Source organism: Dromaius novaehollandiae, chromosome 9, assembly GCF_036370855.1.
Source record: "Dromaius novaehollandiae isolate bDroNov1 chromosome 9, bDroNov1.hap1, whole genome shotgun sequence".
Classification (NCBI taxonomy): domain Eukaryota; kingdom Metazoa; phylum Chordata; class Aves; order Casuariiformes; family Dromaiidae; genus Dromaius; species Dromaius novaehollandiae.
Genome location: NC_088106.1, coordinates 3,653,873 through 3,678,965, shown reverse-complemented (window position 1 = coordinate 3,678,965; position 25,093 = coordinate 3,653,873). Strand labels below are relative to the sequence as shown.

At 44.0% G+C, this 25,093-nt stretch overlaps 2 protein-coding genes across 4 annotated transcripts in view; one reads left to right on the top strand and one right to left on the bottom strand.

Moving 5' to 3' along the window:
- PPM1L (protein phosphatase, Mg2+/Mn2+ dependent 1L) overlaps positions 1-25,093 on the top strand; it is a 101,872-nt gene that overhangs the window by 65,256 nt on the left and 11,523 nt on the right. For 2 of the 3 annotated variants that reach the window (XM_026105722.2, XM_064516571.1), the window contains 2 exons: positions 2,905-3,079; positions 21,122-21,283. In XM_026105722.2, the coding sequence (XP_025961507.1) occupies positions 2,905-3,079; positions 21,122-21,283 (337 nt within the window). The remainder of the gene's footprint in view (positions 1-2,904; positions 3,080-21,121; positions 21,284-25,093) is intronic. The other variant, XM_064516570.1, reaches the window with a different exon arrangement.
- Positions 18,968-25,093, bottom strand: part of B3GALNT1 (beta-1,3-N-acetylgalactosaminyltransferase 1 (Globoside blood group)) — a 49,557-nt gene continuing 43,431 nt past the window's right edge. The window contains exon 3 of the transcript XR_010390420.1: positions 18,968-21,568. The gene's annotated coding sequence lies outside the window, so the exon portion shown is untranslated. The remainder of the gene's footprint in view (positions 21,569-25,093) is intronic.

Here is a 25,093-nt window from a genome sequence, read left to right as displayed (position 1 = left end):
CGCCGCGGACGGCTGGCGTGGATTACAAACGTTTTCACTTTGAATATACCTGCCTCATCAAGCTAGAGAAAAAAGCGGAAAACAGGTAGTTACAGAAGGATGATGGTTGCTTTGGAGATTCAGCTTACTGCACAGTGAGGGATTTCAGTATTTCCTCGTGTGATTTTTATTTGTTATTTCTTTTTAGTGAATAGAGAAAAATTTTTGTGAATAAGATCTGCAAGTGTCAATATTTTAAATTATGTTTTGCATATGTAAAATGTAAGTTTTCTATGGTAAAATGAAATGATTCCTTAAAGTCATTTAAGGTATTAATGTCAATGTTTTACTTCGTTTAGGAATAGTGTCAGAATGGAAAGGAATTGATGGCCCCACAGCCAGGCCGAGCGCGGATGCTCTCCGGGGGGAGTTCGGTCTGTGCTCCCTCCTGGCAGGAATAAGGGCAACTGCACGGAGAAAAAGCCAATAAAGCTACTTTGGAGGTTCAAAGTAGCAAAGTGGATTTTTCCCTGACTTCTCTCAGTGACACAAAATGCAAATATTAATGAAAATGGGTTTAGTGATTGTACGGTAGGGTCTGTGTGCAGGGGAAGAGCCGGGAGGACGAAGCCATCACTGCCCGCAACCTGCGGCGGCGAAGAGCGGGCGCCTTCCCCGGGGCTGCCAGCTCCGTCAAGCAGCCCTGGGACCAGTTCTGGCTGCGGTGCGTCCCGGCCAGCGAGCCTGTGGGCTGCAGGCTGTGTCAGAAACAGTAAACGAGGCATACCAAGTGGTTATATACAAGTCTTTGTTTCTTTTTCCCTTTTTTTCCCCTTAATCCAGCCTCTCAGTGTCTTTAATACCAAGCACATGCACAGACACGTGCGTTTTGTAAGTATTCCAAAGACCAATCACAACTTTTTAAAACCAAGAAAAAATTACTTCTGTACTAAGGAGAACATAGTGCTATCTCTCTCATTACTTCAGTGCAACCAGGGGTGTAGTTATTCCGATGCAGCTGATCACCCTGCTTGCTGGAAAAGGAGCAATTCACATTGGTTTACATTTTTAATGACACCTAGGTCTAGTGTGAAAGGCAGCGAACTAGCAGAGCGTTGTGTTTTGCTTCTCGCTGAGAAACAAACCCGATGAGGTTACGCTCGAAATAGCCATTTCAAAATCCATTGAAAAAATTGAATTTGTAATTAGATTAGTTTATAAGTCGCGTGTGCTGGACACCCATCAGCGCTAAGGACTGGGTGAGCAAACCGCAGCTCTCGTTTTAGAGACGGTCTCCGTTCTGCCCTGCTAGGACCAACACTTTGGCATGAAAATCGTTTCTGGATGTGTGTTTGGAAAAACATATCCCTTCTGCTTGTGTTTCGGAGGTGAGGCCGGGCGTGAATTCAGAGGTAGCGTGGCGCAGGCAGGTTGCAGTGGCGCTTGCCTGGGGTTCAGGACGCGCTCGGGGTGTGCGGACGCGCTGGGCACAGCTGCTCCTTGGGCTGCCGTGGGGCCGTCGCTGGACTTTTACTTAAATTGCAAGATCTTTGGGACAGAAGCAGGATATTTTCTTACGTGTTTATAGCCAGTATGTGGTAAAACACGTGTTTCAGAAAATGAATGTATATAAACTCTCTCCTTTTCAGCTTTCTGGCATTGCTGCGCTAGGGACGGCACGAAAGTTTCCCCCTGCAGAGCACGACCTCTTCCCAAAGGAAACACTCACTATAAATGCCTGAACCTGACATTTTTATAGGGCACTAAAATAATTAGTATACAGTGTATCTTTTGGCCTTCCCTTCCAGGAAGAAAATACTATTAAAATGGAGCATTAAACATGTTGTTCTCAGGTGGAGAGTTAATTTACTTTCTGCGGGATAATTTCATTCGTCTCCCCTGACTTGGCTTGCACATAAATTGAACACAACCTCAGTGATATTTTAAGGTCATAATTTAATCAGCAATCGACTTTGGAAACTAAATATAAGCCTGGGAAGAGCATGTTGCTGAGTAGGGGTAACGTCCGGTCACTTCCAGGCCTGAAGTCATGTAACTTCTCATTAATTTTTCCCTTCTGTCTTGAAACGGGCCGAAAGCTGGAGCATGGGCAGCCGCCCCTGCTGCACCTTCCTCCTCCAGTTGGGTTGGGGTCGGAGATGCAGAGGAAGAGCTCAAAGCCAGCCAGAGGCAACCCCTCTCCTTAGCTACTGCCCTGTACATTTTTGCCCAAGGCTGCACAGCTTGGTACAACCATGCCACCTGCTGTTAATCTCTTGCTTTATGGCCTTGAGCAGCCTTTAAAAAAAGGTAATAAGTCTTCTCTCTCTCTCTGTGTGTGTGTGTGTGTGTGTGTGTGTGTGTGTATAGTTTTTTAATGCTGTTAAAGATTTATTACTATCTTCCCGTCCAAACTTGGTTATTTATCAATAGCAGTTGAAGTGATTCCTTTCTGTTACTTGTTACTTTAAAATTTAGAATAAAGACATTATATTTGTTGTATCTGCATTTATATTTTGAAAATATATTTGCAATCAGAAGTTTAGCTATATGGTATGTGTCCAGTCAAGCGCAGTAACTGGTTTTGGGTTACCAAACCCAAATGTTACACCATAAACATCCTGCTGAAGGATGTTCCTACCATTCCTGCCTGAAGGGTAGGAATATTCCTCAGCGAAGAGGGATTTGGTCACTTATGTCGCTGCTTCCCTGGCAGGGAGTCGGGGTCTCGTTCTGGCAGCAGGTATCTGTTGCTGAGGCGCTAGTGCAAATGGCAAGCGTGGGAGAATGGCGTTACAGCTCTAGTCCAGGTTTTGTCGTGATGGCTTACATTTGAGAAATCTTTAAATTAAAAAATGGTATGGGTACACATAAAGCTTTCAAAAGAAAATATATTAATTAAATCTTCGCCTCTTTTCCATACAGTCAGCAGCAGAATATGTGAAGTCCCGCCTGCCTGAAGTCCTGAAACAACATCTGCAAGACTACGAGAAGGACAAAGAGAACAGCGTGCTGTCTTACCAAACCATTCTGGAACAGCAGATTTTATCCATTGATCGAGAAATGCTGGAAAAATTGACTGTGTCCTATGATGAAGCAGGTATACTTGTATTTCTTTCTAAGTTACATTTTGCTGGGAAAAGAAATGGTCATTTTCAGTCCTCCTTCAAAATACTAGTGCTTGAGTTTGCAAATTGAACTTTGTCCTCAAAGTTCAGTGAAACATTTCTTTCTCCTAAAATCAAGTTGAGATAAAACATTTTCCGGTTCAATTATTGAATACTAAATAGCTGAAAAGACGGTTATTTTTCTAACAGCACTTTGTCCTTTCTAATGGACTGTTGTTGATTGATCTGGCCATGCTTTTTTATTGTCTTTGCAAGTTTTGCTATCAAGTTACAAAATATAGTTTGGGGAGCTTGTGAAGCCTGTTACCACATCTTTTTCAAGCACATGTCCTGTACACTTTTCTCAGTCACTACTAACTAATCTTTGCATAGCTAAGTGTATACTGGATAGTTGCAGAATCTGATCTTTAATGTTTCATTGATGCATGTAGCTAGCCAAAATAAGATAACTGGTAGAGTGTCGGAGGCCTCTGACGCAAGTCTTCACAGACAGAGGTTACAGGGGTCTTCAGTTTTGGTATTTGTGTCTTGGTGGTCTAAATACTTGGGGCATTTTACTAGTTATAGCTAGTATTGGTTTTAGTAGCATTTTGTTTTAATATAGTTAGAAACGCCCTCCAGTTTTTTGATGGTCTGCTTTACAGTCGTAGTGAAAAAACAGATATTGGTGATGCTTTTGGCTGATGTTCCAAAATAGCCATCAATATATAGCTATATTTCTGCCTAATCCCCTGAATCTTACCAAGTTTCTCAGGATTTAGATACATTGAAATTAAATGCACAACTTTGTAAAGAAAGAATCAGAGAAAAAGAACAGTTAGTTTGCTGTTGAAATAGTATTCGTGGTAGCTGGATGAGTGGGTTGGCCATGTGTGAGGAGGTAGGCATGGATGAGCCACACATTCTCCGCCATCGGTGAGTACATGCTTGGCTCGCTCGGTTTTCTCCAGGAGCGCATCGCGTGGCACCCTTCACTTCTGAGCTCTGACCAAAAGAAACTGCTTTGTTTCTCCAGTTCTTCCCACCCCTCTCGGTGGGATGTGGAGCACACCATCGCCTGTCGTATGCCCGTGCCGGCCAGTCCCAGTCTGCCTTGTAGTATAAAAAAAGAATTTAAACTTAGTGTGTCTCTACTTGGGTTTTCTTTTTTTAATCCCTGAACGTAGTTTCTTTTGTTACTCTCGTGACTGTGTCGGGCACTGTGGCACCCTTTGGAAACCACTGCGAGCTCAACTTAAGGTTTTTCTTTCAGCTATTGACACAAGCCTAGAACTCATACCTGGGTGTTTCATCCCATTTAGGTCGTATTTGCCAGATACCAATCCCAGCAGGTAAGTGGTTTGTTGAACCTGGTTAGATGGCAGTCTGCTAAAATTGCCATCATCTGAGTTTCTCTTCATTAGTCAAAGCCCTGACAAGTTTCTATTATTTTGTCCTTTTACTTTGTACTTGCACCGTAGTGACCTGAAATACTTTGCTTGAACTAGTTTATCAACGCTGTTCAGACTCCTGCTCATTATCAATATGATTCTCTTAAACTACTTTGATCTCAAATGTTCCCAAGCAACTTAAAAAGCCATTTGCAGACTGTTTATTCTTTTAACTTGAAGGATACTTGAAGGACTATGTGCTTTAGTAATACGAAGTAATTAAAATGCTCTGTTGTTCTATCAACGATATTCACCCAGTCACCCAGTAAATAAGCCTGATTCTCTTAAACTACTTTGATCTTAAAAGCTCTCAAGCAACTTACAGTGCCGTTTGCAGGCTATACGTGTCACGTACTTAAAGAACTGAGTCATAGGAATTCCTGAAGGACAAAGTAATAAGGGCACAGGATTTCTTTTTTTAATCATGTCCCATTTTTAATGATGCATAAGAAATAAGCTTTGAAAGTCTTCCTCCCCCCCCCCCCCCAATCTGTTTGTCATTTTTAACACAGAATTTACCAGCCAATGAATCATGTAGTTCTTTTTTTGCCCCGCTTGCTCGGTCACTTCCTCTCTAGTCATTTTGATTGATGGAAGTTTGTTAGGAAGAAAAAAAGATAGTGGAGGAAGTTATCAACTCCTGTCAGAAGAAGAAGAAAGCATTTTCCGTATTGAAAACAATGTTTGTACAGAGAAAATAAAGATCAAAACTGCTTGAAACACACATTTGGGGATTTATACCATGCAAGGAAACAATCACACAGAAATGAGATGCCCTGTAAATAAGTAGTTTAGAAAAAGCTCCGCACATGCACACAATCAAAGTAGAGGGAGAGAGCAACTCGCTGTAAATAAAAAGCCAGAATTTCAGCTTCCTAATCAGGCAGAGAGGCCTCTGGAGATTTAAGCCCTGAGATGGGACCTGCTTATCATTCTCATCATGTCACTTGTTTACTACAAGGAAAGAAATGGTGCTACCTGGTCCTGAAGTGCAATGTGATTGTGAGTGGAGCACAGAATATGTGCAGTTAAATGTAATTACAGCAGATGTTTGTGACTCCAAGCTCCTGAGCTATTCAGTGTTAGAACAGTCGTGTTGGTGACGGGTTTTTTAATAGTGTTTTTCTGTATCAAAGTCAATTTAATGAGAAGATCAAGCTGTTCTTGGTATATGCAGACTGCAGAAAGCAATCTTTAAGAAGCAGAATGGTGAAAATAAAAGTGATTATTATTTATGGGGAAAACACAATTTTGTCTAGCAGGACACTACGTGAGACGTCAGCAAAATCCCTCCTGCAGACCGCTGTCAAGCATTTAGTTTCTGTAATCTTAAGCAGTCGGAGTTCTGTTAAGAGTCAGCCAGGGAAACCAGAAAGTGAAACGTTTGAGGTACGTGACAGAACGGAGCTTCACTTCAGTAGTTGCCTCTAGCAAGGGTCTGTGCTAACAGTTTAGCACTTGCGCAAAGGCAGAAATATCTGTGTGTTTACATGCAGATTTGCCAAGGGCGTTTGCTCCTGCTTTGCCATATCCTACCAGGGCAAATACAGATGAGGCTCGTCTCTGCAGTCCGAGCTAAGTCCATATTTTTGCATGTTTTCTTTGGCCGTCCCTGAAGTTCACCTGAACTTCTGTCGTCTTCTCAGGAACATGTTTTGCCCTCCCTTTTTCTTCCCTCGGTGTATTTTTAGGGGGGAAATTGGTGGATTTGGTACGTAAGTGTGTAGTTCCTGGAGCATGAGAGTTTTTGAAATGGGATTAAACTGGCCTTTCTTGTTCCTCCCCTCAGCTCCATCATTTTGTAGGTTGCAAGTCTCTCTCCTGTGTGTAGGATTCAACATCGGCTATCTCTGTTTGCCAGGTTAAAGCACAAGAACTCCACTAAAACGGCGTGGGCTTTTGGTACAACGTTGTATAGACTTGACGTTCTAATGCCTCTTTTTGTAAATCTGTAGGAAATCAGTATATCAAAGCCACCAAATAAAATGAGTTCTTGTAAAAGTAGTCAATTGTTGATGAGATTTTTACTGAAGTTTGACTAAGAAAGCTTTATAAAATGAAACCAGGCCAAATGTGGCAGGTGGGTTCAAATCCTCTCATGATCTTTGAAACGTGGCGTTCTTGACTAGCTAAGGCTGGGTTAATTTGGCGCCAGGATATTTTTTCTCCCCTTGAAGCTCTGTCCTCATAGGATGTTAATCCTATTCCTTCTGTTTACAGCACCTCAACGTGTCCGGCGTGGTCAGTGACAGCCCTGTGCCAATGAAGGTTGTGGGTAGTTGAAGGCACTTTGGCAGTGGACTCGCGCGTCGGTTAGCTAGAGCCTGCTGGGGGATTCTGGGGGCATTTTTGCCTTGTAGTTAGAAAGGTTTTTCTGTAAGGGTGACCTGTTTCCCTGGAGTCCTGCAGAGACTGAGTTTCATTACTGTGCGACAAAAAAAAGAAAAATTTGATTTTTCCCTGCCGTGAAGCAGGTGTGAAAGATATTGATGTTTCAGCATTGTATCCTGAGCCAGATGTGAGCCTGAAAGACGTTTCTCGAGCTCGTCTTTACCGTTGTATCACACGTTTCCTGGAGCCACAGGTATTAAAAGCAGGTGGTTGCTGCTCTGTGCATCCTCTCGGGGGGACCGGAGAGCTTGTACCTGCCGGAGCGGCACCAAGCTCTTCATGTCTCGGGCCTGTTTGACCGTGTCCCTGTGTGATCCCTTCATGGGGAAGCCCTTTTTTGCTGCCAGAGATGACTGCCGCAGAGGATTTCTAAAAACTGAATGGAGTTGGTAGGTGCTAACGTAAAAGCAGGTAGGGAATCGCATTGCCTCTTCTTATTAGTCCATATTTCTGTGTCTCAAAGAGGACTGGTTTGGGTAGCTGCAGCCGTAAAAACTAGTCCAAGCCTAAATATAGACTTCTGACTTCCCTCGCGGCTCCAGGAGTTGCCCAGACCTGGTCCCTTGAGCATTTGCCACCTCTGGCAAAAACACAGGAGAGCAAAAATACCCAGGATTAAATTTCAGACCGGGAGTTTGGCAAATCCATCTGGTGCTGCGGCCCTGCCGCATCCCTGGGAGGAGCGGGGCGAGCAGTCTCCCTCGCATGGCGAGAGCACGCTCGCGGCTCACAGGTAGTAGTGCAAAACCCGAAATGGCCTGAGGCTGAAAGCCAGTGGAAAGTCTTTATGGAGTAAGCGAGATTTTAGGAGGGATTTAAAGAGCAAGAAGGAAAGCCGCACGCTATACAAGAACAGCAGTCGCAAATGCAATGGATTGTGCAGAATATGCAAGAACAAAAAAAAAGGAGCTGTAAAGGAGTTACTGGGAAGAGAACAGGCAGAAACAATCTCATCTTCAGGAGAAAAAGCATGTCCAGGCAAAGGATTTTTATATTAAACAGCGTGGCTTTATTATCTCAAGAAATGTTACTAGACAGAGTTTGCGGCTGTGTAGCAATCTAGTAAATCTATTTTCAGGTTTGCTGCGAGCACGCGGATGCTGCAGGCGCGGAGCTGACCTTGCTCGCATGCGGCGGGAGAGTGGGGCATCATGGTCTGCAGCCTGCGGGCGCCTGCTTTCTCCCTTGCTGAAGTCTGTGTTTTAAATGATTTTTAGGTATTTAATTTCAAGGACGTGATCTAAAACAACTCAGTTCTGTTAACCTTTGATTGCTGCTAATGAGAATTCAGCTTTTTCCACATAATACAGTAACAATTTTTACTCTATGTAGCCAAATGGTTACTGCTGAGTTCATTTAATTTCTACCTTTTGCTCTACCCTTTCTTTGGCATATTTACTTTTATTTCTTTTACGCATTCAAGGCATGTGTTAAACTGGTCACCTTGAATCAACGCTCTGTTTTTCTGCTGAGGACCAGTAAATTACAGCAAAAGTCACAGGGCATCACCGAGGGCAGGATGTGTCTCGTTTGCCTTTAGGCGTTTGTGTTATAGGAGCAACGTCCGAGGCGTTTTCCTAGAGCTCTGTTGTAGCTGGCAGAGGGAAATGGGCATTTCTGCTGCACTTCATTATAAATGTGATAGAAAATGCAGAGTAATAAAAATAGAGTAATTTATGTTTTGAAACCGTTTACATCACACTGTATCAGTGACCTGATTCCCCATTGCATTCCCAGGATGTCTTTTAAAGCTTGCCACAGGCCGGTGTCCTGCAGGATTTCCCGTAAGGAGAAGGTGCGTGTTGGTGCTCCTGAATCCTTACGCTGCCGGTGAGCAAACCCGCCCGCCGCTGCCGGTGCAGACGTAGCAGTGTGCTGGCCTAGGCCCAAGGAAGGCTTTTGGGAGCAGTTCCCTTCTGTGTACCCTGGCTGATTAATGCCTGGACAGCATCTTACATGCATAGGCTTGTTTTTAGGTACTTGCTTAATTCAGTGGTACATAGCAGAGGAGCTCCCCTGTTTGTGTATGGTACGAATGCTGCAGAGCATATATTCTTAATTCTCCAAAGCTTACGTAGCTTTTAAATCTGCTATTTGAGGTTAATTTTATATAAGTTTGTGTCAGATTTCATTCAAGAGCCCTTAGATTGAGCTCACGGCTGGCAGGGCTCAGACCGCTCTGTCTGTAATGGAGCCTTTTTCCCCAACCTCAGCTAGAAATGTTGCATGGAAAGACAGACAGGAGCATGGATTTGTCTGTTTTTTTATTTATTACAAAATATCAGCCAGAGGTAGCACGTGCAGCTCACAGGGAACTTGGTGCCGGCCGAGGGCACGTGTTGGAGGCTCTCGCCGTGGCAGTGGCGGGTGCCTGCAGCCTCTTGCACGTGCGGGGGGAGGCAGGGAACATTTCTCTGCCTGCAAACCCGATGGATCATTTGGAGATCCTCATTAAATTTTCCTGCCTCATTGCCCAGACAAGCATGAGCAGCGTTGCTGGAGCAGCACGAAATCGGCACCAGATCCCCCTTGACGAACCCTGTCACTAGCACCTGCAATTGCTAGATTTCTGCACATCTATTAAAATGAGTGTCTTCAGTTTCTCTGCTTGTCGTAGTGCCGTATCACATACTAAAACTAATACTCAGGCTCTTCCGAAAACATTTTGGTAGAAGAGTTGTTAAGAAAAATACCACTTGTAATAACCGGGCGGTCAGCAAAGACAGAGTTTTTGCATTTGCAAATGTGCAAAGTAGTTTCGCGCTCTGGCCTGGAAGATAAAAGCAGAAAATAGTGTTGGGAGAAGAGAAGGCGGGAGGGAAAAGGAGCGTCCGTGGTGGCTCTTGGCCGGGAGCAGCGGATGTGTCCCAAGTGGGGCTCTCGAGATGTTACGAACCTCTTCAACTGTCTGTGATCCGGGTACGTTATCGCTCCGGTTTGCTTCCTCCAGAGCACGTGCACGTCACAAATGTAGAACTTCAGATATTTTTGGTGCTGTGATAATGGGATGTTTTATTTGTCACTAAAATGATGAAATTTTTTCTTAATCGCTTATGCAGATTCTGGTTGACATTGAAATTTGATATGTTTCTGTAATTGAAAGCTGCTTTGGCCTGGAAGCCAGTAAGCGTTGTCCAGCTGGGAACGCTTCACACAGCACTTTCACCCGACGTCCGCGCTGATGCTCGGCCGTGGGCGGTCCGAGACCAGCGTGACTCCCAGAGAGGTGAGCGGGATTGAGTAATGTCTTCGTTAAGGATTTTGCGGCCAATATAAGTGAGAAGGCTTCTACGTTATTTGAGAGATGGGGTTTAGCAGACAGCCTGGTACCTGAAGAACATGGATGGAGCGAGTTCCACAGGGAAACCCGGTGGCTTTGCGTAAACTGGTATTTTTGGTCAAACGCTTATGTGAAACTGTGGTCACCTTCCCCCATGGAAAACACCAGTGATGCAAAGCTTTAAAAAGGTTTGGAAAATCCCTGATGGATCCATTCATTAACAGAAGAAAATTCATAAAATTTGGGCCATGTCGTAACAGAGACACCCGTACTGCATATCTCACTGTAAAACTTGTAGCAGTTTTTACTCATTTTTAAACTATTATCCTGCTCTTCCTTAGCAAAATTAAAGTACTGTTATTTTGACTGACTACCCATATCTTTCCCGGAGAAAATATCCTCTGGCTCCTTCCACTTGCTGTTCGACCCAAAAGAAATGCCCCAGCTTGGTTTTTACGAACCTTGAGGTTATTCAGCCAGTAATTGCCGATCTGAATGGGACTGCGTTAGAGCACGGACCTGAGCAGGAATTAGTCAGCTGTCTTGTACGAATGCCTGTAGTTCACAATAGATAAATTACATGAAATTGCCCCAAAATTTTGATTGTGCTGTATAGTCCTAAGAATTGAACACTTTCAAGAAAATGTTTTTTAAAAAAATTCTGGTTTGAAGCTCTGTCTTTCTGAATTTCACCTTCACAGATTTGGGGGGGAGGGGGGGAGTGAAATTCCTACTTGAAAGCAAAACCTTCTACAGCTGATTGAGGTAAGGCTACTGTTTTTTAGTTTATACGACCTGGGCTTTTTAGTAGGAGAAATGCCAGTGCTGCCCTTTGCTTCAGTGGAGTAAATGAGCTGGGTTTATGGCTTGTCTGTGTTATCTGACATCTTTAAATGTCACCCTGAAGTGATCCCTTCCAGGGCCTGTAGGGCTTTTGCTTGTTCTTGTTGCCGGGATTATTTAGCAGCTAATTAGAGCGATTATAGGAATACGCTGTGGCGTAACAGTAGCAGGATCCATCGCTAGCGTGAGCACTGTGTGCGTGCGGTACGCTGCGTTATTACTGATGGTCATTTTGCTTCCAGTGCTTCAAGAGACCTTACAATTAGGCTTTGCAGCTTGATGCAAATGGTTGCATTAAACTGGCTGCCCAGAACCGTATTTCAGTGTGTGGATAACTAAGGCTCACAGAGAAGCCTTAGCGGGAGGGTTTTTCCTCTCATGCACAGGCCTGAGCACAGGCTGGTTTCCTTTGCAAGTCGCCGCGATGCTGCTTGGAAGATTTAACTATCGCAAAGTGCGGTGGCCTGTCTGCAAAGCGTGTTTTGCTCCTGTTCTGTATTTGATCAATTAGCTGGGGAAAATTCAGAGAGGGAGATTCAAAACAGAAAAAAAAATCCATTTTCAACATTTTTGCTTCTGTTGTATTAAACCACTGAGCATGGTGGTCAGGTGAACCTAAACATAGGGGCAATGCCAAGAAGTGATGTGAAGCTTCCTTCTGTGTTTAGCTTTTTTTGCCGAAGGAGAAGTAATTAATCGTGCCATTGGCGGTGGTGTGCCGTTGTCAAGAGCGGCCTGGAAGATGGAGAGGCTGCTTGGAAATGGCTCCGTTTTTCAGTAACTAACTTCCCTTTCCCTGACGCGCACGCGGCTTCCTTGCAGGAGTTGGTGTCTTACCTGGAAAACGCTTTTAGATACTTCTTACAAAGCTTGTCTAGCACGTGCATGAATCTGTCAGTCTGTAATTAGTGTGTATGGTGGGTATAACGTGACTGATGACGAAGGGGATTGACTTACCCGTACGTACTAGTCGTTTAGACGGGAAAATAAGATGTATCTAAATGGCAATATAGCGCAGTACTCTTCGCCTTTTGAAAGCTTAAAATAGTGCTGCATACAGTCAAGTAGGAATTGTTTCATGGTTGGAATTAAGCTGCACCCTTAGAAAGAGCCCAAGTAATTTATGTGTGTTTCTGATGAGTCTGGCATTTCTTTTAATCTATTTTTTAAAAAGGAATTCTTTTAGTTTTAGAGAAAAAGTTGGGTTGAAATGGTTAGGGAATTAAAGTCCTTGAATTTTCAGAATACATGCAGTTTTTTCTTTTTAGGTTTGTGCTTTTCAGAATTGAGTTTTACAAAATGAATTTTTTAACCAAAAGAAGGAGCAGGTGCAGCTCATTTGTAGGAAACACCAGCACTAAGGGAAGCCAGGATGAAACGGCTGAACGGTGCGTGTGAAGGAGCTCTGCCGTCCCACGGACCTTGCAAGGAGTCCGAGGGAAGGCGGGGTGCTTTAAAAATGCACCTGTGTTTTTGGCAGCTGGTGTGACTGATCGGAGCTTTATTCCGTGGGCAGATGGTTAGCCCAGTAATCTGCTGAAATTGCATAATATTTTGGAGATGATAATAGCGTTTGCTCTAACCTGCACAGCTTCTGCTAAAGGAAATTGTGTAATTATTTAAACATTTCAGTAACCTATAAAAGAGAAAGGACAAAGAAGAGGTAACGAGCACAAATAATTTGGCCTTTCACCAAAGGCTTGATGCCATCAGAGAAGCTGGGTGTGATGAAAATGTAGATGTGAAAGGGCTGCCTCAAATTAGGAGCCGGCTGGGGAGGGACGCGGGGTGTTGAGATGGAAATTGTCCGTCTCGGCAAAGGTTTTGCAGTGAGATTCCGCTGGAATTTGCGGATAATCGCGGGTTGTTGTGATTGCTTTTTCGGATTGGAGAACTGCCGTTTTCAATAGCTGTTTTGACCCGCCTTTTCTGTGCAGACATGGTCGTTGGGGGAGCACCAAAGCGAGGAAGGGGTTCAGCCTGCGGTGCCCCCAGCGCGAGGGAAGGGTGACTTCTGCAGCCTGGTTTTGTCCTTGCTTATCTCGTAGATACGCACTGGATAATTAGATTTTAGATTTCGTGGGTTTGGATAGGAGCAGGTGGGTCGCTGGGGGGGCGTGCGGAGGCAGCGGGTCATGATCTTGCCTGGGTAACGTTTCTCCTCCCTCCTCTCCCCTCTTCATCCGTGTTCCTGCTGTTGGGAAGGCAAAGCCTCCCTTACCCTCCCTCATGTATTTACAGTGTTTTTCTCAATCTTTCCTGTTCCACAGGCTGTAATCGAAGTTTTATTTGCATTGCCTGAGGTGCGTGTGTAGAGCATGTAAAACAGACGCTCGGGAGCAGCATGGCTTGTCTAGGGGAGAGGTAGAGGAGGAATTAGAGGTAGATGGGCGTAAAGGACAGCTATATCAGTTATAAAAGTATCACATCTGCCCTAAAGTCTACCATATATATAGTAGGGGATGTCTGAGAAGGAAGCGGTGCTGCGGTCTGCGTGGAAGAGGCGCCGGCCATGTCCCCGCCAAGCACAGCAGGCTGCGGGGGAGGCCGAGGGAGGCGGGGGATGCTGTGCTGGGCGGAGGATAGATATCTGGGGGGAAAAAAAAGGCTGACCTTTTGGCTGACCCGAGTGACACATCAGGAGTAGAAAAGCGGGTCTGCGAGATCTGTATAGAAACGTTAGTGGTGTGTGTGTGTGTTTGCAGATGAGATTGCATGGAATTAAGTCTGGAAAGGGGAAATGGAGCGGGTCAGAGATGCTGGCGATTAGAGAAGCAAAGAGGAGAACGAGGAGGGAACACGCGTCACGTAAGCCGGTCCTGGAGGCAGATAGGCAGCGGGAGGGAAGACGGGTGCCGGCGCTTTGGTGGGGAGGCGTTATTAAGACCTCAGCAAAAGCAGTTTCAGTGGAAAGCCCGAGGCAGAGGCTGGGTCGGAGAAAGTGTGACACAGAACTGGAGCAGGAGAAGACCCCAGGCAGTAACTATAAACAGCATGTTCGATGAGCGTACGGATGAGACGAGAAAGGATTGGTAGCCCTAAAAATTATCAAGGCTAATGATGTGGGTTTTTTGGTTTTTTTGGTTTTTAAAAGAGGAGCATTATGGAGACATGCTTGCATTACAAAAGAAAAGAGCCAGAGACGCACAGGGATGAGATGACAGTGAACAAAAAGTGTTAAAATCAAGTTGCTCAACCAGGAAGAAAGGTTGATGGGAGAGAGCAGGTGAGAAACTTCAGCATATATAATCTGAGGAAAATTCTGCAAAAAGGCAAGTAGTGGTTAAAATCTAGGAAGAGGAAAGTCTCATTTGTCAGTTTTCTCTGAAAAAGAAATTTTGTGCAGAGAGCCTCAAAAAAAGTGGGGGAGGACTTGAAAAAGCAAGCTGAAAGAGGGGAGGAGGCGCGTTGGAGAAGTACCGTTGTTCAGGACAGGTCGTGGAGGGAGGTCTCTGCCATGGGATTTTGTCACATACTTGATGGTTTAAGAGCTGAGATGGGGGCAGCGGGGAGGTGTGGTTTCTCACAGAGGAGGGATGGGCAAAATTCAGGGTAGGAGGAGTGAAAAGGATGAAGGAACAGGCCAAGAGCAAGGTAAGAGGTACCAAGAGCAAGGTAAGAGGTGCACATGCTGGAGGACTGAGGGTTGTGGAGGAATCACGAGAAACCATTAAAGCCTGGAAAAGAAAAAGAAAACTCAGCAGAGGAAAAAGAGGAGAAAGAGGGGACTTAGTGAAAGTAACGGCACTTTTGGTAAGGGACTAGAATAGAACAAGGATGGTGGGGAAATTTCAATCAACTTCTGACATTCACAACAGCTGCTTTAGCCTTGGTTATCTCACTGCCTTGTTTCACTTCTGTAAGTCTAACATGTCTCCTTACCCTTATCGCCGAACACTCACTATGATATATATGTTTTGTGCAGTGGGTTTCTGTCCGTTATCACCCCTTCTTTAATTCAAGTTCCAGAATTGCTTTTGCTCTTGTACCGGTCTGAAACATCTCTCTCTGCTCTCCTTGCGCATCAGCCGCGGCGTGTCCGGGCTGCCTTGTGGCATCCTCGCGCTACGTGTGTGCCCATGGAGCTCTGCTGGTGACAGATACCCTTCAGCCACTTCTGCAGCTTCGTTTTTCCTTTCTTACATCTCCTGATTGCGTTTGCTCTCATTCTTTCCCCTTCTGCTTAACTATTGCACTTCCTCGTCATATTTTAGCTTGAGAAATTAAAAAGATGGTGCGGAGCAGGACTGGAGCAAGTAGCTAGCAAACTACAAGAGGCTGGTTATTGTGCCAAGTCTGCAAGACTCTCCTTAAAGAAACTGGGCGCTGTTTTTTATTGTAGTAATTTATGGAGCATTGGTTGCCATGACAACAAAATAGGAGACTTCTCCGGTGGGTATTTTCCTCTGTAAGGTGGCCCGGGCAGCAGGACTCGGCTCCCCTGCCCAGCCCCGAGGGAAGCATTGTGCTCCGGCTGTACCGCGTTCCCAGGCGTTGGGTGTCCTTTGGCTGTCCCGTGGGATGCGACGCCGGGCTTTGCCGTCAGCTCGTTCCATGTGACCGAAGCTTTCAGGCCTCCGTGTGGGACCGGTGGCTCCGGTGCTCGCTGCTCCGTCTGGCTGCGGTCACACCGGGCCGGTCTGTCCCCGTGGCGAGGCCGGCGGGCGGCCCAGCGCTGGCAGCGGCCGGGCAAGAGGGGATTTGGGGTGAGATGTGAGAATTTGAACGCTGCGCGTGAAGCACCGGTACCCGAGTGGAGGCGGAGGTGTCCGTGCGGATCGGGGGGAACCTGCCGGGTCCCTGGCGGCTGCGGGTGGCTCCCAGCAGCTCCCCTGCCCCGTTCCTTGCAGCTCCGTCGTGTCTTGAGCTGATTTCCAGCTAATAGAGCTCTCCAGCCAGCCATTGCCTGAGCTGGGTCACGCCTGTGCCCTCTAATTCCTTTAATATATTAATCAGGCCTTATGTGTACTCCGGTAAACTTCTGTTCTTTAGCTAAAGCAGTTATGTAAAAAACAGTGGAGCTGGTGCAACCTTGACTTTTACAATGCACCTTGTCTAATGCTAAAATATAACACCAATAATCTTATCTGACTAAGAGGGGGAAAAAAAAAGGCAAACAAAAAAATCTCCTATCTCTGCAGCCAGTATACTACAGGTTTTAAATTTTCTGGTGATTTTCTTTTTAAACTGCTCAGCAGGGTATTATTCAGCCAACTGCACCAAGGGACTAATATAACATGTGTTCTCAATTTTGGACCCTTTATGTTGGGAATTTTCCGTTGTGCAATTGCATTAAATCTGAGGCAACAGACAAGAGCACAGTGTTTTCTAACTCTACACAAGGTTAAATGACTGAAATAAAAATAGATGGAAAAAAAACCCAAAGTAAAATAAGTTTGTTTTCTCATGTGATAGCAGGCTGGACCACGAGGTCAGGGACTTAATGATAGCCCAGCCATCAGCCAGGGGCTGTGATAGAGACTGAAGCAATTGATCCTTTGTAAATCATTTTGGAAATTATCTTCTGTTTTAGATTCTTGTGTTTTTTCATTCGCATAGATCCTCTAACCAATAAGACTATATTCAAAGTTACCATTTTTGTACAGGGTTGTAATAATGACTGTATTTTTGAAGTGTTTGATTTTTCTAAACATCAAGTCTCTGGAATGTTGCTTGCAATATTTTCCTTACTAGGAAACTTTAGATTTTTACTACTGCTGTAGGAAAAAATATATGCTCTGGTGCTGTCACTAGAAAGGTGGAAGGTAATTTGCTGAGCACAAGGTGATCTTGTTCACCTAAGAGACAATGAATTCGTGTGCTCAGTTTACAAATGCAGATGTCAAGCCAAGATGGCAGTGAAGGATAGAAGAGAAGGAGCTCTAACCTTTGAAAGAAAATTAGATGAGGGAAAGTCCCAGTCCCTTGGACTGTGCGGATGTGTGTCTGTCCCACAGTCTGCTGAGAGCCTTCTGGAGCTGTTCCTGAGCGGGACGAGTCCTCCTTGGCTTCATATTCCCTTCCAAATGGGCTTCGACTTTTTGCCCCCGTTCCACATTTCATAGGTTTTGTCTTCAATCAAAAATGTAAAGGTGGCTGTTCTTTTTCTTTCTGAAATTTAGACAAAATATCAGACTGGCTTCAGCAGGTACCATGTTCATCTGCTCTTGCAGGTTGTCAGCACTATGGTATTTGGACATTTGTTAAAGAAAGTTTAATAAATAAAGGCAAATGAGGGTGCAGTTTACCACTATAATTTTCTTACTGATGCAGAGCTTCATGGATTTGCAATGTTATTCGTTTTTGTTCAGGTAGAGAATGAGGTGACCTCAAATGCTAATTCACATTTTGCTTTGCTTAAATGAACAGCTGCACCCCGCCACAATAGTTTGTATCCTCATTTAGAGTTCCCCCAGGATATCCTGCTTATCTGCACTTGCCATTTAGAGTTCCCACCTGGAGACTCGTTGCTCTCCTGTTCCAAAAGACAATGGTACAGGACAGTCACCTGGCTTTGCTACTCACCTGTACTCGTGCCACTTCTGTCTTGATATCGATGCAGCTCTCTTTCCAATGCTTTCAGATGCGTATTTGTAGAATGAACTGTTTAACATTTGTTTTTTCTGCTTTAATTAGGTCCAAAAACATGGAGTCTGTATGAGTGTCCATGACTCTTGTGTAGAGCTGCCATTGCAGTCAATGCGTCTTAGCAAAATGCAGTCAGAGTGCAACACCTCAGCACTTATACTGTGTTCTGTAACCTCTAAAAGGCCATTTCTGTTGGCAGAATCTTGTCATCCTAAGCAGTAAGAGCAGTAACAGTAATCATAAACAAATCTCAGAAGCGCTTTGTAAATCTGGTAAGGCTTATTATCCTTATTTTATAAATAGAGGCTTATTTTATAAATAGGTATTGGGCTGCACCTGCACTAGATTTTTTGTGGTGTCTTTGTTTTCTCCTCTATTGATACGCCTCTGCTCTGCTCTGCTCTGCTCTGCTCTGCTCTGCCTTGCAGGGGATCTTATCAGTGTATACAAATACCTTAAGGGAGGATGTCAATAGGATGGGGCCAGACTCTTCAGTGGTGCCCAGTGACAGGACAAGAGGCAGCAGGCACAAACTGAAACACAGGAAGGTCCGTCTGAACATGAGGAAAAACCTTTTTACTGTGAGGGTGACTGAGCACTGGCACACGTTGCCCGGGGAGGTTGTGCAGTCTCCTTCCTTGGAGATATTCAAACCCCACTTGGACGTGATCCTGTGCAACGCGCTCTCAGTGGCCCTGCTTGAGCAGCGGGGTTGGACTAGGTGACCTCCAGAGATCCCTTCCAACCTCAACCCTGCCGTGACCCTGTGAACACTGGTGTTTTAGCTGCTAAGCCCTCTGGCTCTAGCGCAGGTCTGTTCATCAGGGCAGCAATCGCCTCGCGTCTGACCTGCGCCCCGTGTTGCTGCCGCCAGCGGACCTGAGCCATGGGAGAGGTGAGGCGAGCCCGGCGAGGTTAACACGGAGCGGCGGGTGAGCGGCACAGCTCAGGCGGGAATCCAGCCGGCGGGTGGCCCTTTACTGTAACCTTCTTAATATCCTGTGGTACGATCCTGTTTAGCCTTCAGTTAAGATATTTCTCGAGTAGGCAGTGAATTTTCCTCGTTTTTTTGCGTGACTCTGGTGGATGGGCTTTCTCTGTATGCCCTATTGTTAGGGGAACCATTAAGTTCTGCCGTTAGCAGGTTTTCTTAGCAACAAATGGGAAACTATATCCACTTAGGTCTATAATCTGCCAGTCAACTGCAAAAAAAAAAAAAATTATATGCTTGTCTGTGAAAAATAGTTCTAGTTCAGAGCTGTGCAAGGCAGACCATTAAGTTAAAAATAAATCTTTAGAACAAACGCAGTGCATCTAAACACAAGCAGTTTATTATTGGCTATTTTATTTATACCAATCATGGGACATTCAGCTTTGGACATGGGAACAGCAAAACATAGTTTGTAATTCTGGTTTTGGACAGCTACACAACAAGCCACTGACATGAGAATTTAGGCTTAAGCCCTAATTTAGCTCTCCAGGAGCAAATCCACGGAGGTCAGAAGCTGCTGGTGGTGGTAGGATGTGCTGGAATGCTCCGTTATTGGCTTTTTCATTAAAACTGCTTCCTTGCCTGATTCAAAAGTACAAGCAGAGACATTTTGCTTTAAAACACCCCTGTTGGTTGAGGATTGATCACTTGGGCCCATTGTCAGGCAGGCTGGCAGCTCCGTCCTCCCCGTGACGTGAAGTGGGAACTTCTGGCCGTGATCGGGGAGATGCACCAAGCGCCTCGCCTCGGGCGCCCTGTCCGTGGGCGCTCCTTCCCTGCTCGCCGCGTCCCCGGGGCCTCGTGCACGTCGGCAGTTGGCAGTGGCCAATTTGTTTGCACCACCTTCCCTGTCCTCATGCCCGTAAATGAGCAAGTACATGTCAGACAGTTCCTGAAAGCTTTTTGGTACTGCCTCTCACCATCTCCTGCCCAGCTGGTGCTGTTTCTCCCTGTCAATCTCCTTTATATGAGAAGGGTAGATGCCTTGTTTTTATGAATAATCAGATGTAAATTAACAACAGAGATGAAAATTCACCATGCACTTTTTCTGGTTTATGTAAAAGGAAAAGAAAGCAACCATGAAATTAATTTTATTTACTGTTGGAAGATATTAGAATATGATTTGTGATAATGTGAAAATAAATGAGTTTTAGTACCGCTCTGTAATCTAAGCTGTCAGGAGTGTTCCCTTTTAATGTTTGTTAGTGTATATCCAAAAACGTATTTGGCAACTTTCTGTTCTAAAAAGTTAATGAAATTGTGACATCTGGTCTAACATTCCTGAAAGGAATATATTTTAATAGCTAGGGTGTTTATGAATACAGCTTGTGTTATACTGACTAGAAGGAGAAAACGTACAAAAGGTATGTTCTTAATGGGGTCTGTTTTGCTCAAAGTTCATTCTACTCTGCATCAATTAAATAAGGAGAATAAAAAATGTAGGGTTAGTACTTTAAAAGCAGCCAATTTTTCCTGCCACTTCAGCCAACAGATATCATGCCTCTTGGATACCATGGTCAATGACTGATTAATTTTTCTGTGTAAGTAAAGATTAAAGTAATTACAATGTAAAAGCTTTTTCTTTTTTTTCAGTAAAACACACCATGTCCTTTGGATGTATAGCCTTCCTTACCAACAGTAGTTTCAGGCATTTTGCTTCTCTCTCGTTACGGAGTATATGGTGCAACGTACACACCGTACAGAGCAGTTCTCAGCAGCACAGGTGCCATTTGAAGTTGTAGCCTGTGACCGTGCCAAGGCTGCGCAGCCTGCCTTCATCGAGGCCTGGCGGGTTGGCCCAGCACGTACATCTCGGCAACAGCTCTTGAAGGGATGAGGAGAGAGAAGACTCGTTTCACTCATGTTCGTTTCAAATGCAGTAGTTTGTGCTCATGGAAACTGCTGGTGGGCTCTGGTGCCACTGTGTACTTGTCTCTTACTACTTTCCTTGACCATCAGGAAAAGACAGCTACCAGGTGGAGACTGAGAATATACTCCTGTCACTTCAGCCCCTCTCTGCTGTTCTTAATGTAAAGAACATTTTCCTGCTAGTCACTTTTTTCCTACCTGAGCAGAAGACCAAGAAGTTTGAGGTTTTCAGCTTTGCACATCACTCGTCCACCTGCCACTCTGTGCAAGAGCAATGCGGAGCGAGTGCTGTGAGAAGTCCCCATCAAGGCAGGTTCTGCTATGGCCTCACTGCAAAAATTTGGCCAAATAACAACTATGTGAGATACTGTGAATGGTGAATGACTCTGCAATCCCAATCTATGAGAGTTAAAATCTGATAGACTTGAATAACTTTAGGAGAAAACTGTCAGATTAGATGACAATCTATTTCATGGCACTGATCAGAGTACAAGATGTTTCCATCAGGTGTAAGTACAGCTGTTGATCCTTACGGCCACAGACGACAACTGGAGGAAACTTGCAGTGTGACTGCTGGTCATCCTGAATACATGCTTTTTCTTTGCTTTCCCTTTTCCCCCAGGTACGACTTGTTTGATTGCATTGTTGTCAGATAAAGAACTCACGGTGGCCAACGTTGGTGATTCACGAGGAGTCTTGTGCGACAAGGACGGGAACGCTATCCCCTTGTCCCACGATCACAAACCCTACCAACTGAAGGAGAGGAAGAGGATTAAAAGAGCTGGTGAGTTAATAACATTTTCATTTTAAACTGAAGGTTCATCTTTCTTTTCTTTACCATTAGTGATACAGACTTTTACCCTCTAAAGATACTGAAAAATATCAGACTGAGGAAACAGCAAAGAAAATCTTCCATTGTTAATACAGCACTTTTCAGTGGGATTTCTTGGTGCAGACAGAGAAATGGAAGCAGACTGACCTACCCCTTCATGAGCCAGTGTTAGAGCAGGAGCTGCAACCGTCATCTTCAGCAGGCAGGGGAATGCCCTGGCCAGTTCCCTTGTGCTCTCTGCAGCCAGCAAATTAATAAACAGCAACAGCAGCATTACAGGCCTCTTCACACTACGTCATGTCTGCACTCTTTATGTAAAAAGATGGGTCTAAAACTGAGTGCAGTTTAGTTCTTAAAATAAGCAGACCATTCATTATAGCTATTTTTGTTCCCATATAATGTGAGTGTTAATGAGTACACACATGTATGTCGTAACAGGAGTATAGGGAAAGAGCTTAAGAAACAGTGACCTTCCCAGAGTAAATCTTTTTTAGCTTTCATCACTTCTTAGTTTAGGGGCTTCCTGGGCTAGAAGTTACATTTGTATCATCAAGCTTAATAGCCAATTCTCAATGAATTTCTCAGTCTTTTGAACCCATTTCTGTTTTGGCTTCCACAGCAGCCTGCAGCAAGCAGACTTTTATCTTATGAAGAAAAAAGTTCACCCTCTTGTTTGTGTTAAACCTGCTGATGAGCATTGCCTGCAGAACTGGCATCTTTCTTCCTCAAACTCTTCAACTATAAAGTGGAAATAAGAAGTTTTTCTCTGAGTGTAAAACATTTTAAAAAAACTACAGATTTTTATCAGTCTAAGTGCAAAGTGTGGCCGTGCAAGTTGTAGAACTTGCTGTCCTCTGAAATCCTTCTCTCCTTTCCTCTCTTACATTTTTCTTTCTATAAAATCATGTCTCCATATGAACCGTTAATACAGCATTTACTACTTTGTTGTATGGTTCCAACAGCGAAGTTTAACAGTGTAACGCCATGCAGAGTGCGCTGCCAAAACAAGTCTCTTGTCTCGTCTTAACCATTGTTTCTTCTGTCACAGCCCAATTGTGCCTGGCGTTTTTAGTGCAACAAAGAAGACAGTATCAGAGTCCTTGTTTATTGTAAATAACAGCAAAAGAAGCAGGAATATTTAATGTTTTCAAGAACTGCAAAAAACTTAGTAATATGCTACAAAAACAGAAAATACCAGAATGACAAAGCCAGGCTGTGCATTAAGCCTTCCACTAACAAATAGCAATAAAGGGTTGGATCTCATCCGCTGGCCCTCTTCTAATTCAAAATCAAATTTAATAACGGTTAGTCGTGCAGGTGACTGAACTTCATAAACCTTGGGAAGGCCCTTCTGAAATATTCCTACCTGGAGATTTCTCTTCTGCTTGGAACGTTAGAATTCTGAGCCAGTCCCTTTCCCTCGAGACCCTCTGCCAGCTTAGAAGGGGAGGGTGCCACAATGCAAGAATCAGCCAAGACTAGTTTCTCAAAAGTGTTTTTGTTTTTTAAAGGTACCGTGTTTAAAGGTGTGCCCTAATAACCCTCTCTCTTCTTGTTGGTCTTTTGTCAAATCTGGTTGTTCAAATTTCTTTGGTTTGTCTGCCTCAGGGAATGTTACTGGTATACTCACACCATCCCTGTACGAAGATGTGTAATTTAGAATGTGTGCTTTCTTCTGAGTTTGCTTTTATTGCTGAGAAAGCACAGGAGCAATGTGATTCTGTGTGACGTGTGATAGAGACCCCAAGGTAATGTAAGTTCCTAAAGGGGAATAAAAAGTACAGAAATCCTAAGGAGAAGGAATAGAGAAATCTTGGTCTCATTTGCTTCAGCTATGTATTTGGGGGATGTTTTATTAAAATCTGGAGATTTTTCTGTAAAAATGCTTCCATCTTAGTAATTCAGGTTCTTAAGTCCTCCTTTAACAGTATTGTCCAGGTGCTCTATAAAATTGTTCCCTTAGAGAAGGCCTTCACTTAGGAAAAAAAAATAACTTGGGTATTTCTTTGCTGTAGAAGTGAGTCTTTATAACATACCAACATGACAAATGAACTTTGACATTGTATGGATTTTCAATATTGACAAAAATGATTTTAATAGACAAATAAATGTTCTAAGTGTCTGCAACTAAACAAGAAATATTCTAAGTAGCCTAATAACTTAATGAATTTACTGCTTTATTACATATAGCTCCATTTTATTATCATGATTGCTATGACCTTATAGTGCTATTAAAAAAGTATACTTTATGCTACTGTCAGATAGGTTTACCTTTCAGAACGGACCTTTAGATTTTAGTATATACAGTAAATGTAAAATTGAAACAAAATGCCAAAACTGAGTTATCAAGCTGACACTGTTACTGTGATAATAGTACTTGACCTTGTGTTTTGCAGTAGCTAGAAACTTTGTTTTCATGTAGAACTGAAGAAAGCTACAATAACCACATCACGTTGATACATTTCAAGTTTTCAGCATTGCTCTGCACCATCAAATGGCAATGTCATGACCAGGGCCCTATAGGTAGTTATTACATAGCTGCACAGTTGTGTTACTGGGATAAGATTTCTTGTAAAAGTGAAATCCATGTAACTGCTTTGAGAAAATATTCTTCAAATGTGAGTCTGATATAAATCAATTCAAGGCAGCCTGAAAGAGTAGCTCAGAGTAAAGTGTGACTTGCCCCGTATATATTGGTGGAGTGTTAATGTTGTGATGACAAGTCTAAAGTAATCCTTCATTTTTTGCTCTAATGGTGGATGTGAAGGCTTGAGCTTCGTGCTGTCAGGGGTTGTTGGATGGGGAATTCAATCCTCCGCTTCTTCCCCATCCCTGCTACTACATATGAAGTCTTCCCTACCCACAACCTGAAACTGGAAGAGAAAATTCCTCTACCAGTCCAGCAGAGCTCCACTAACTCTTGTGCTGAAATCCCCAGAAGCCAACGCTCAGATTTCTCCTGAGAGTTCCTGTAATGCAGTGAGTGGTTACTGGGACCAAAACCTGCAGCCAAATAAAATTACTAATACCAAAAAAATGGCACTAGCTAACAGAATAGGGAGCAGGGCTCTCACTTTTTGAGCTAAGATGCCACATTTTTTAGAAGCATCTGCTTTGCAGTGTGGATATTTAATGAGCAGCACTAGTCACAGGGTCTCTGTCAAAACCTCCTGTTATTTTCCCAAGAAGCTGCCTGACGATGCACGCCCCGAGTGCTGCAGCGCTGCTCGTCTCGCAGCTGAATCAGGGAGGGAGCCCGCCACCCCGGTCCGCCCCAAGAGATCTCTGTGGGAGAGGGAAACGCACGTCCTGCCACGCAAGGATGCTGTTTTCCCCAGAAACTCAAGAAATGCGCTTCTGATCAGGGGCCTGAGCAATGTATGAAGTACTGGTTTAAATATGGAGCCTTGAAACAAGAGTTTTGACTTGTGAAGAGATGTTCAGTTCTAGAGCCACAAGGTGATTGTCACTGACAGAAATTTAAGTTGTTCACCTTGAACAGAATCCTTTGAGCTGAGCTCTCCAGCACACACAATTTCTGTGTGATTGCCAAAAAGGTTTTTTTCTTTAATGCCTTTTTCTCTATAGTAGCAGCTAGAGCTGCAGAATGTTTGGTTTTTAATGAGAATTTTTAAGTATTCATATTTTGTTTTATAAATTCATCCATACAGAAAAGTGCCATCAGACATTTCAGTGAACCTCGGGAATTCAACCTGTGCCATAGAAAATTTCAGTTGCCACTTGCAAAGGCAGTGAAAAGTC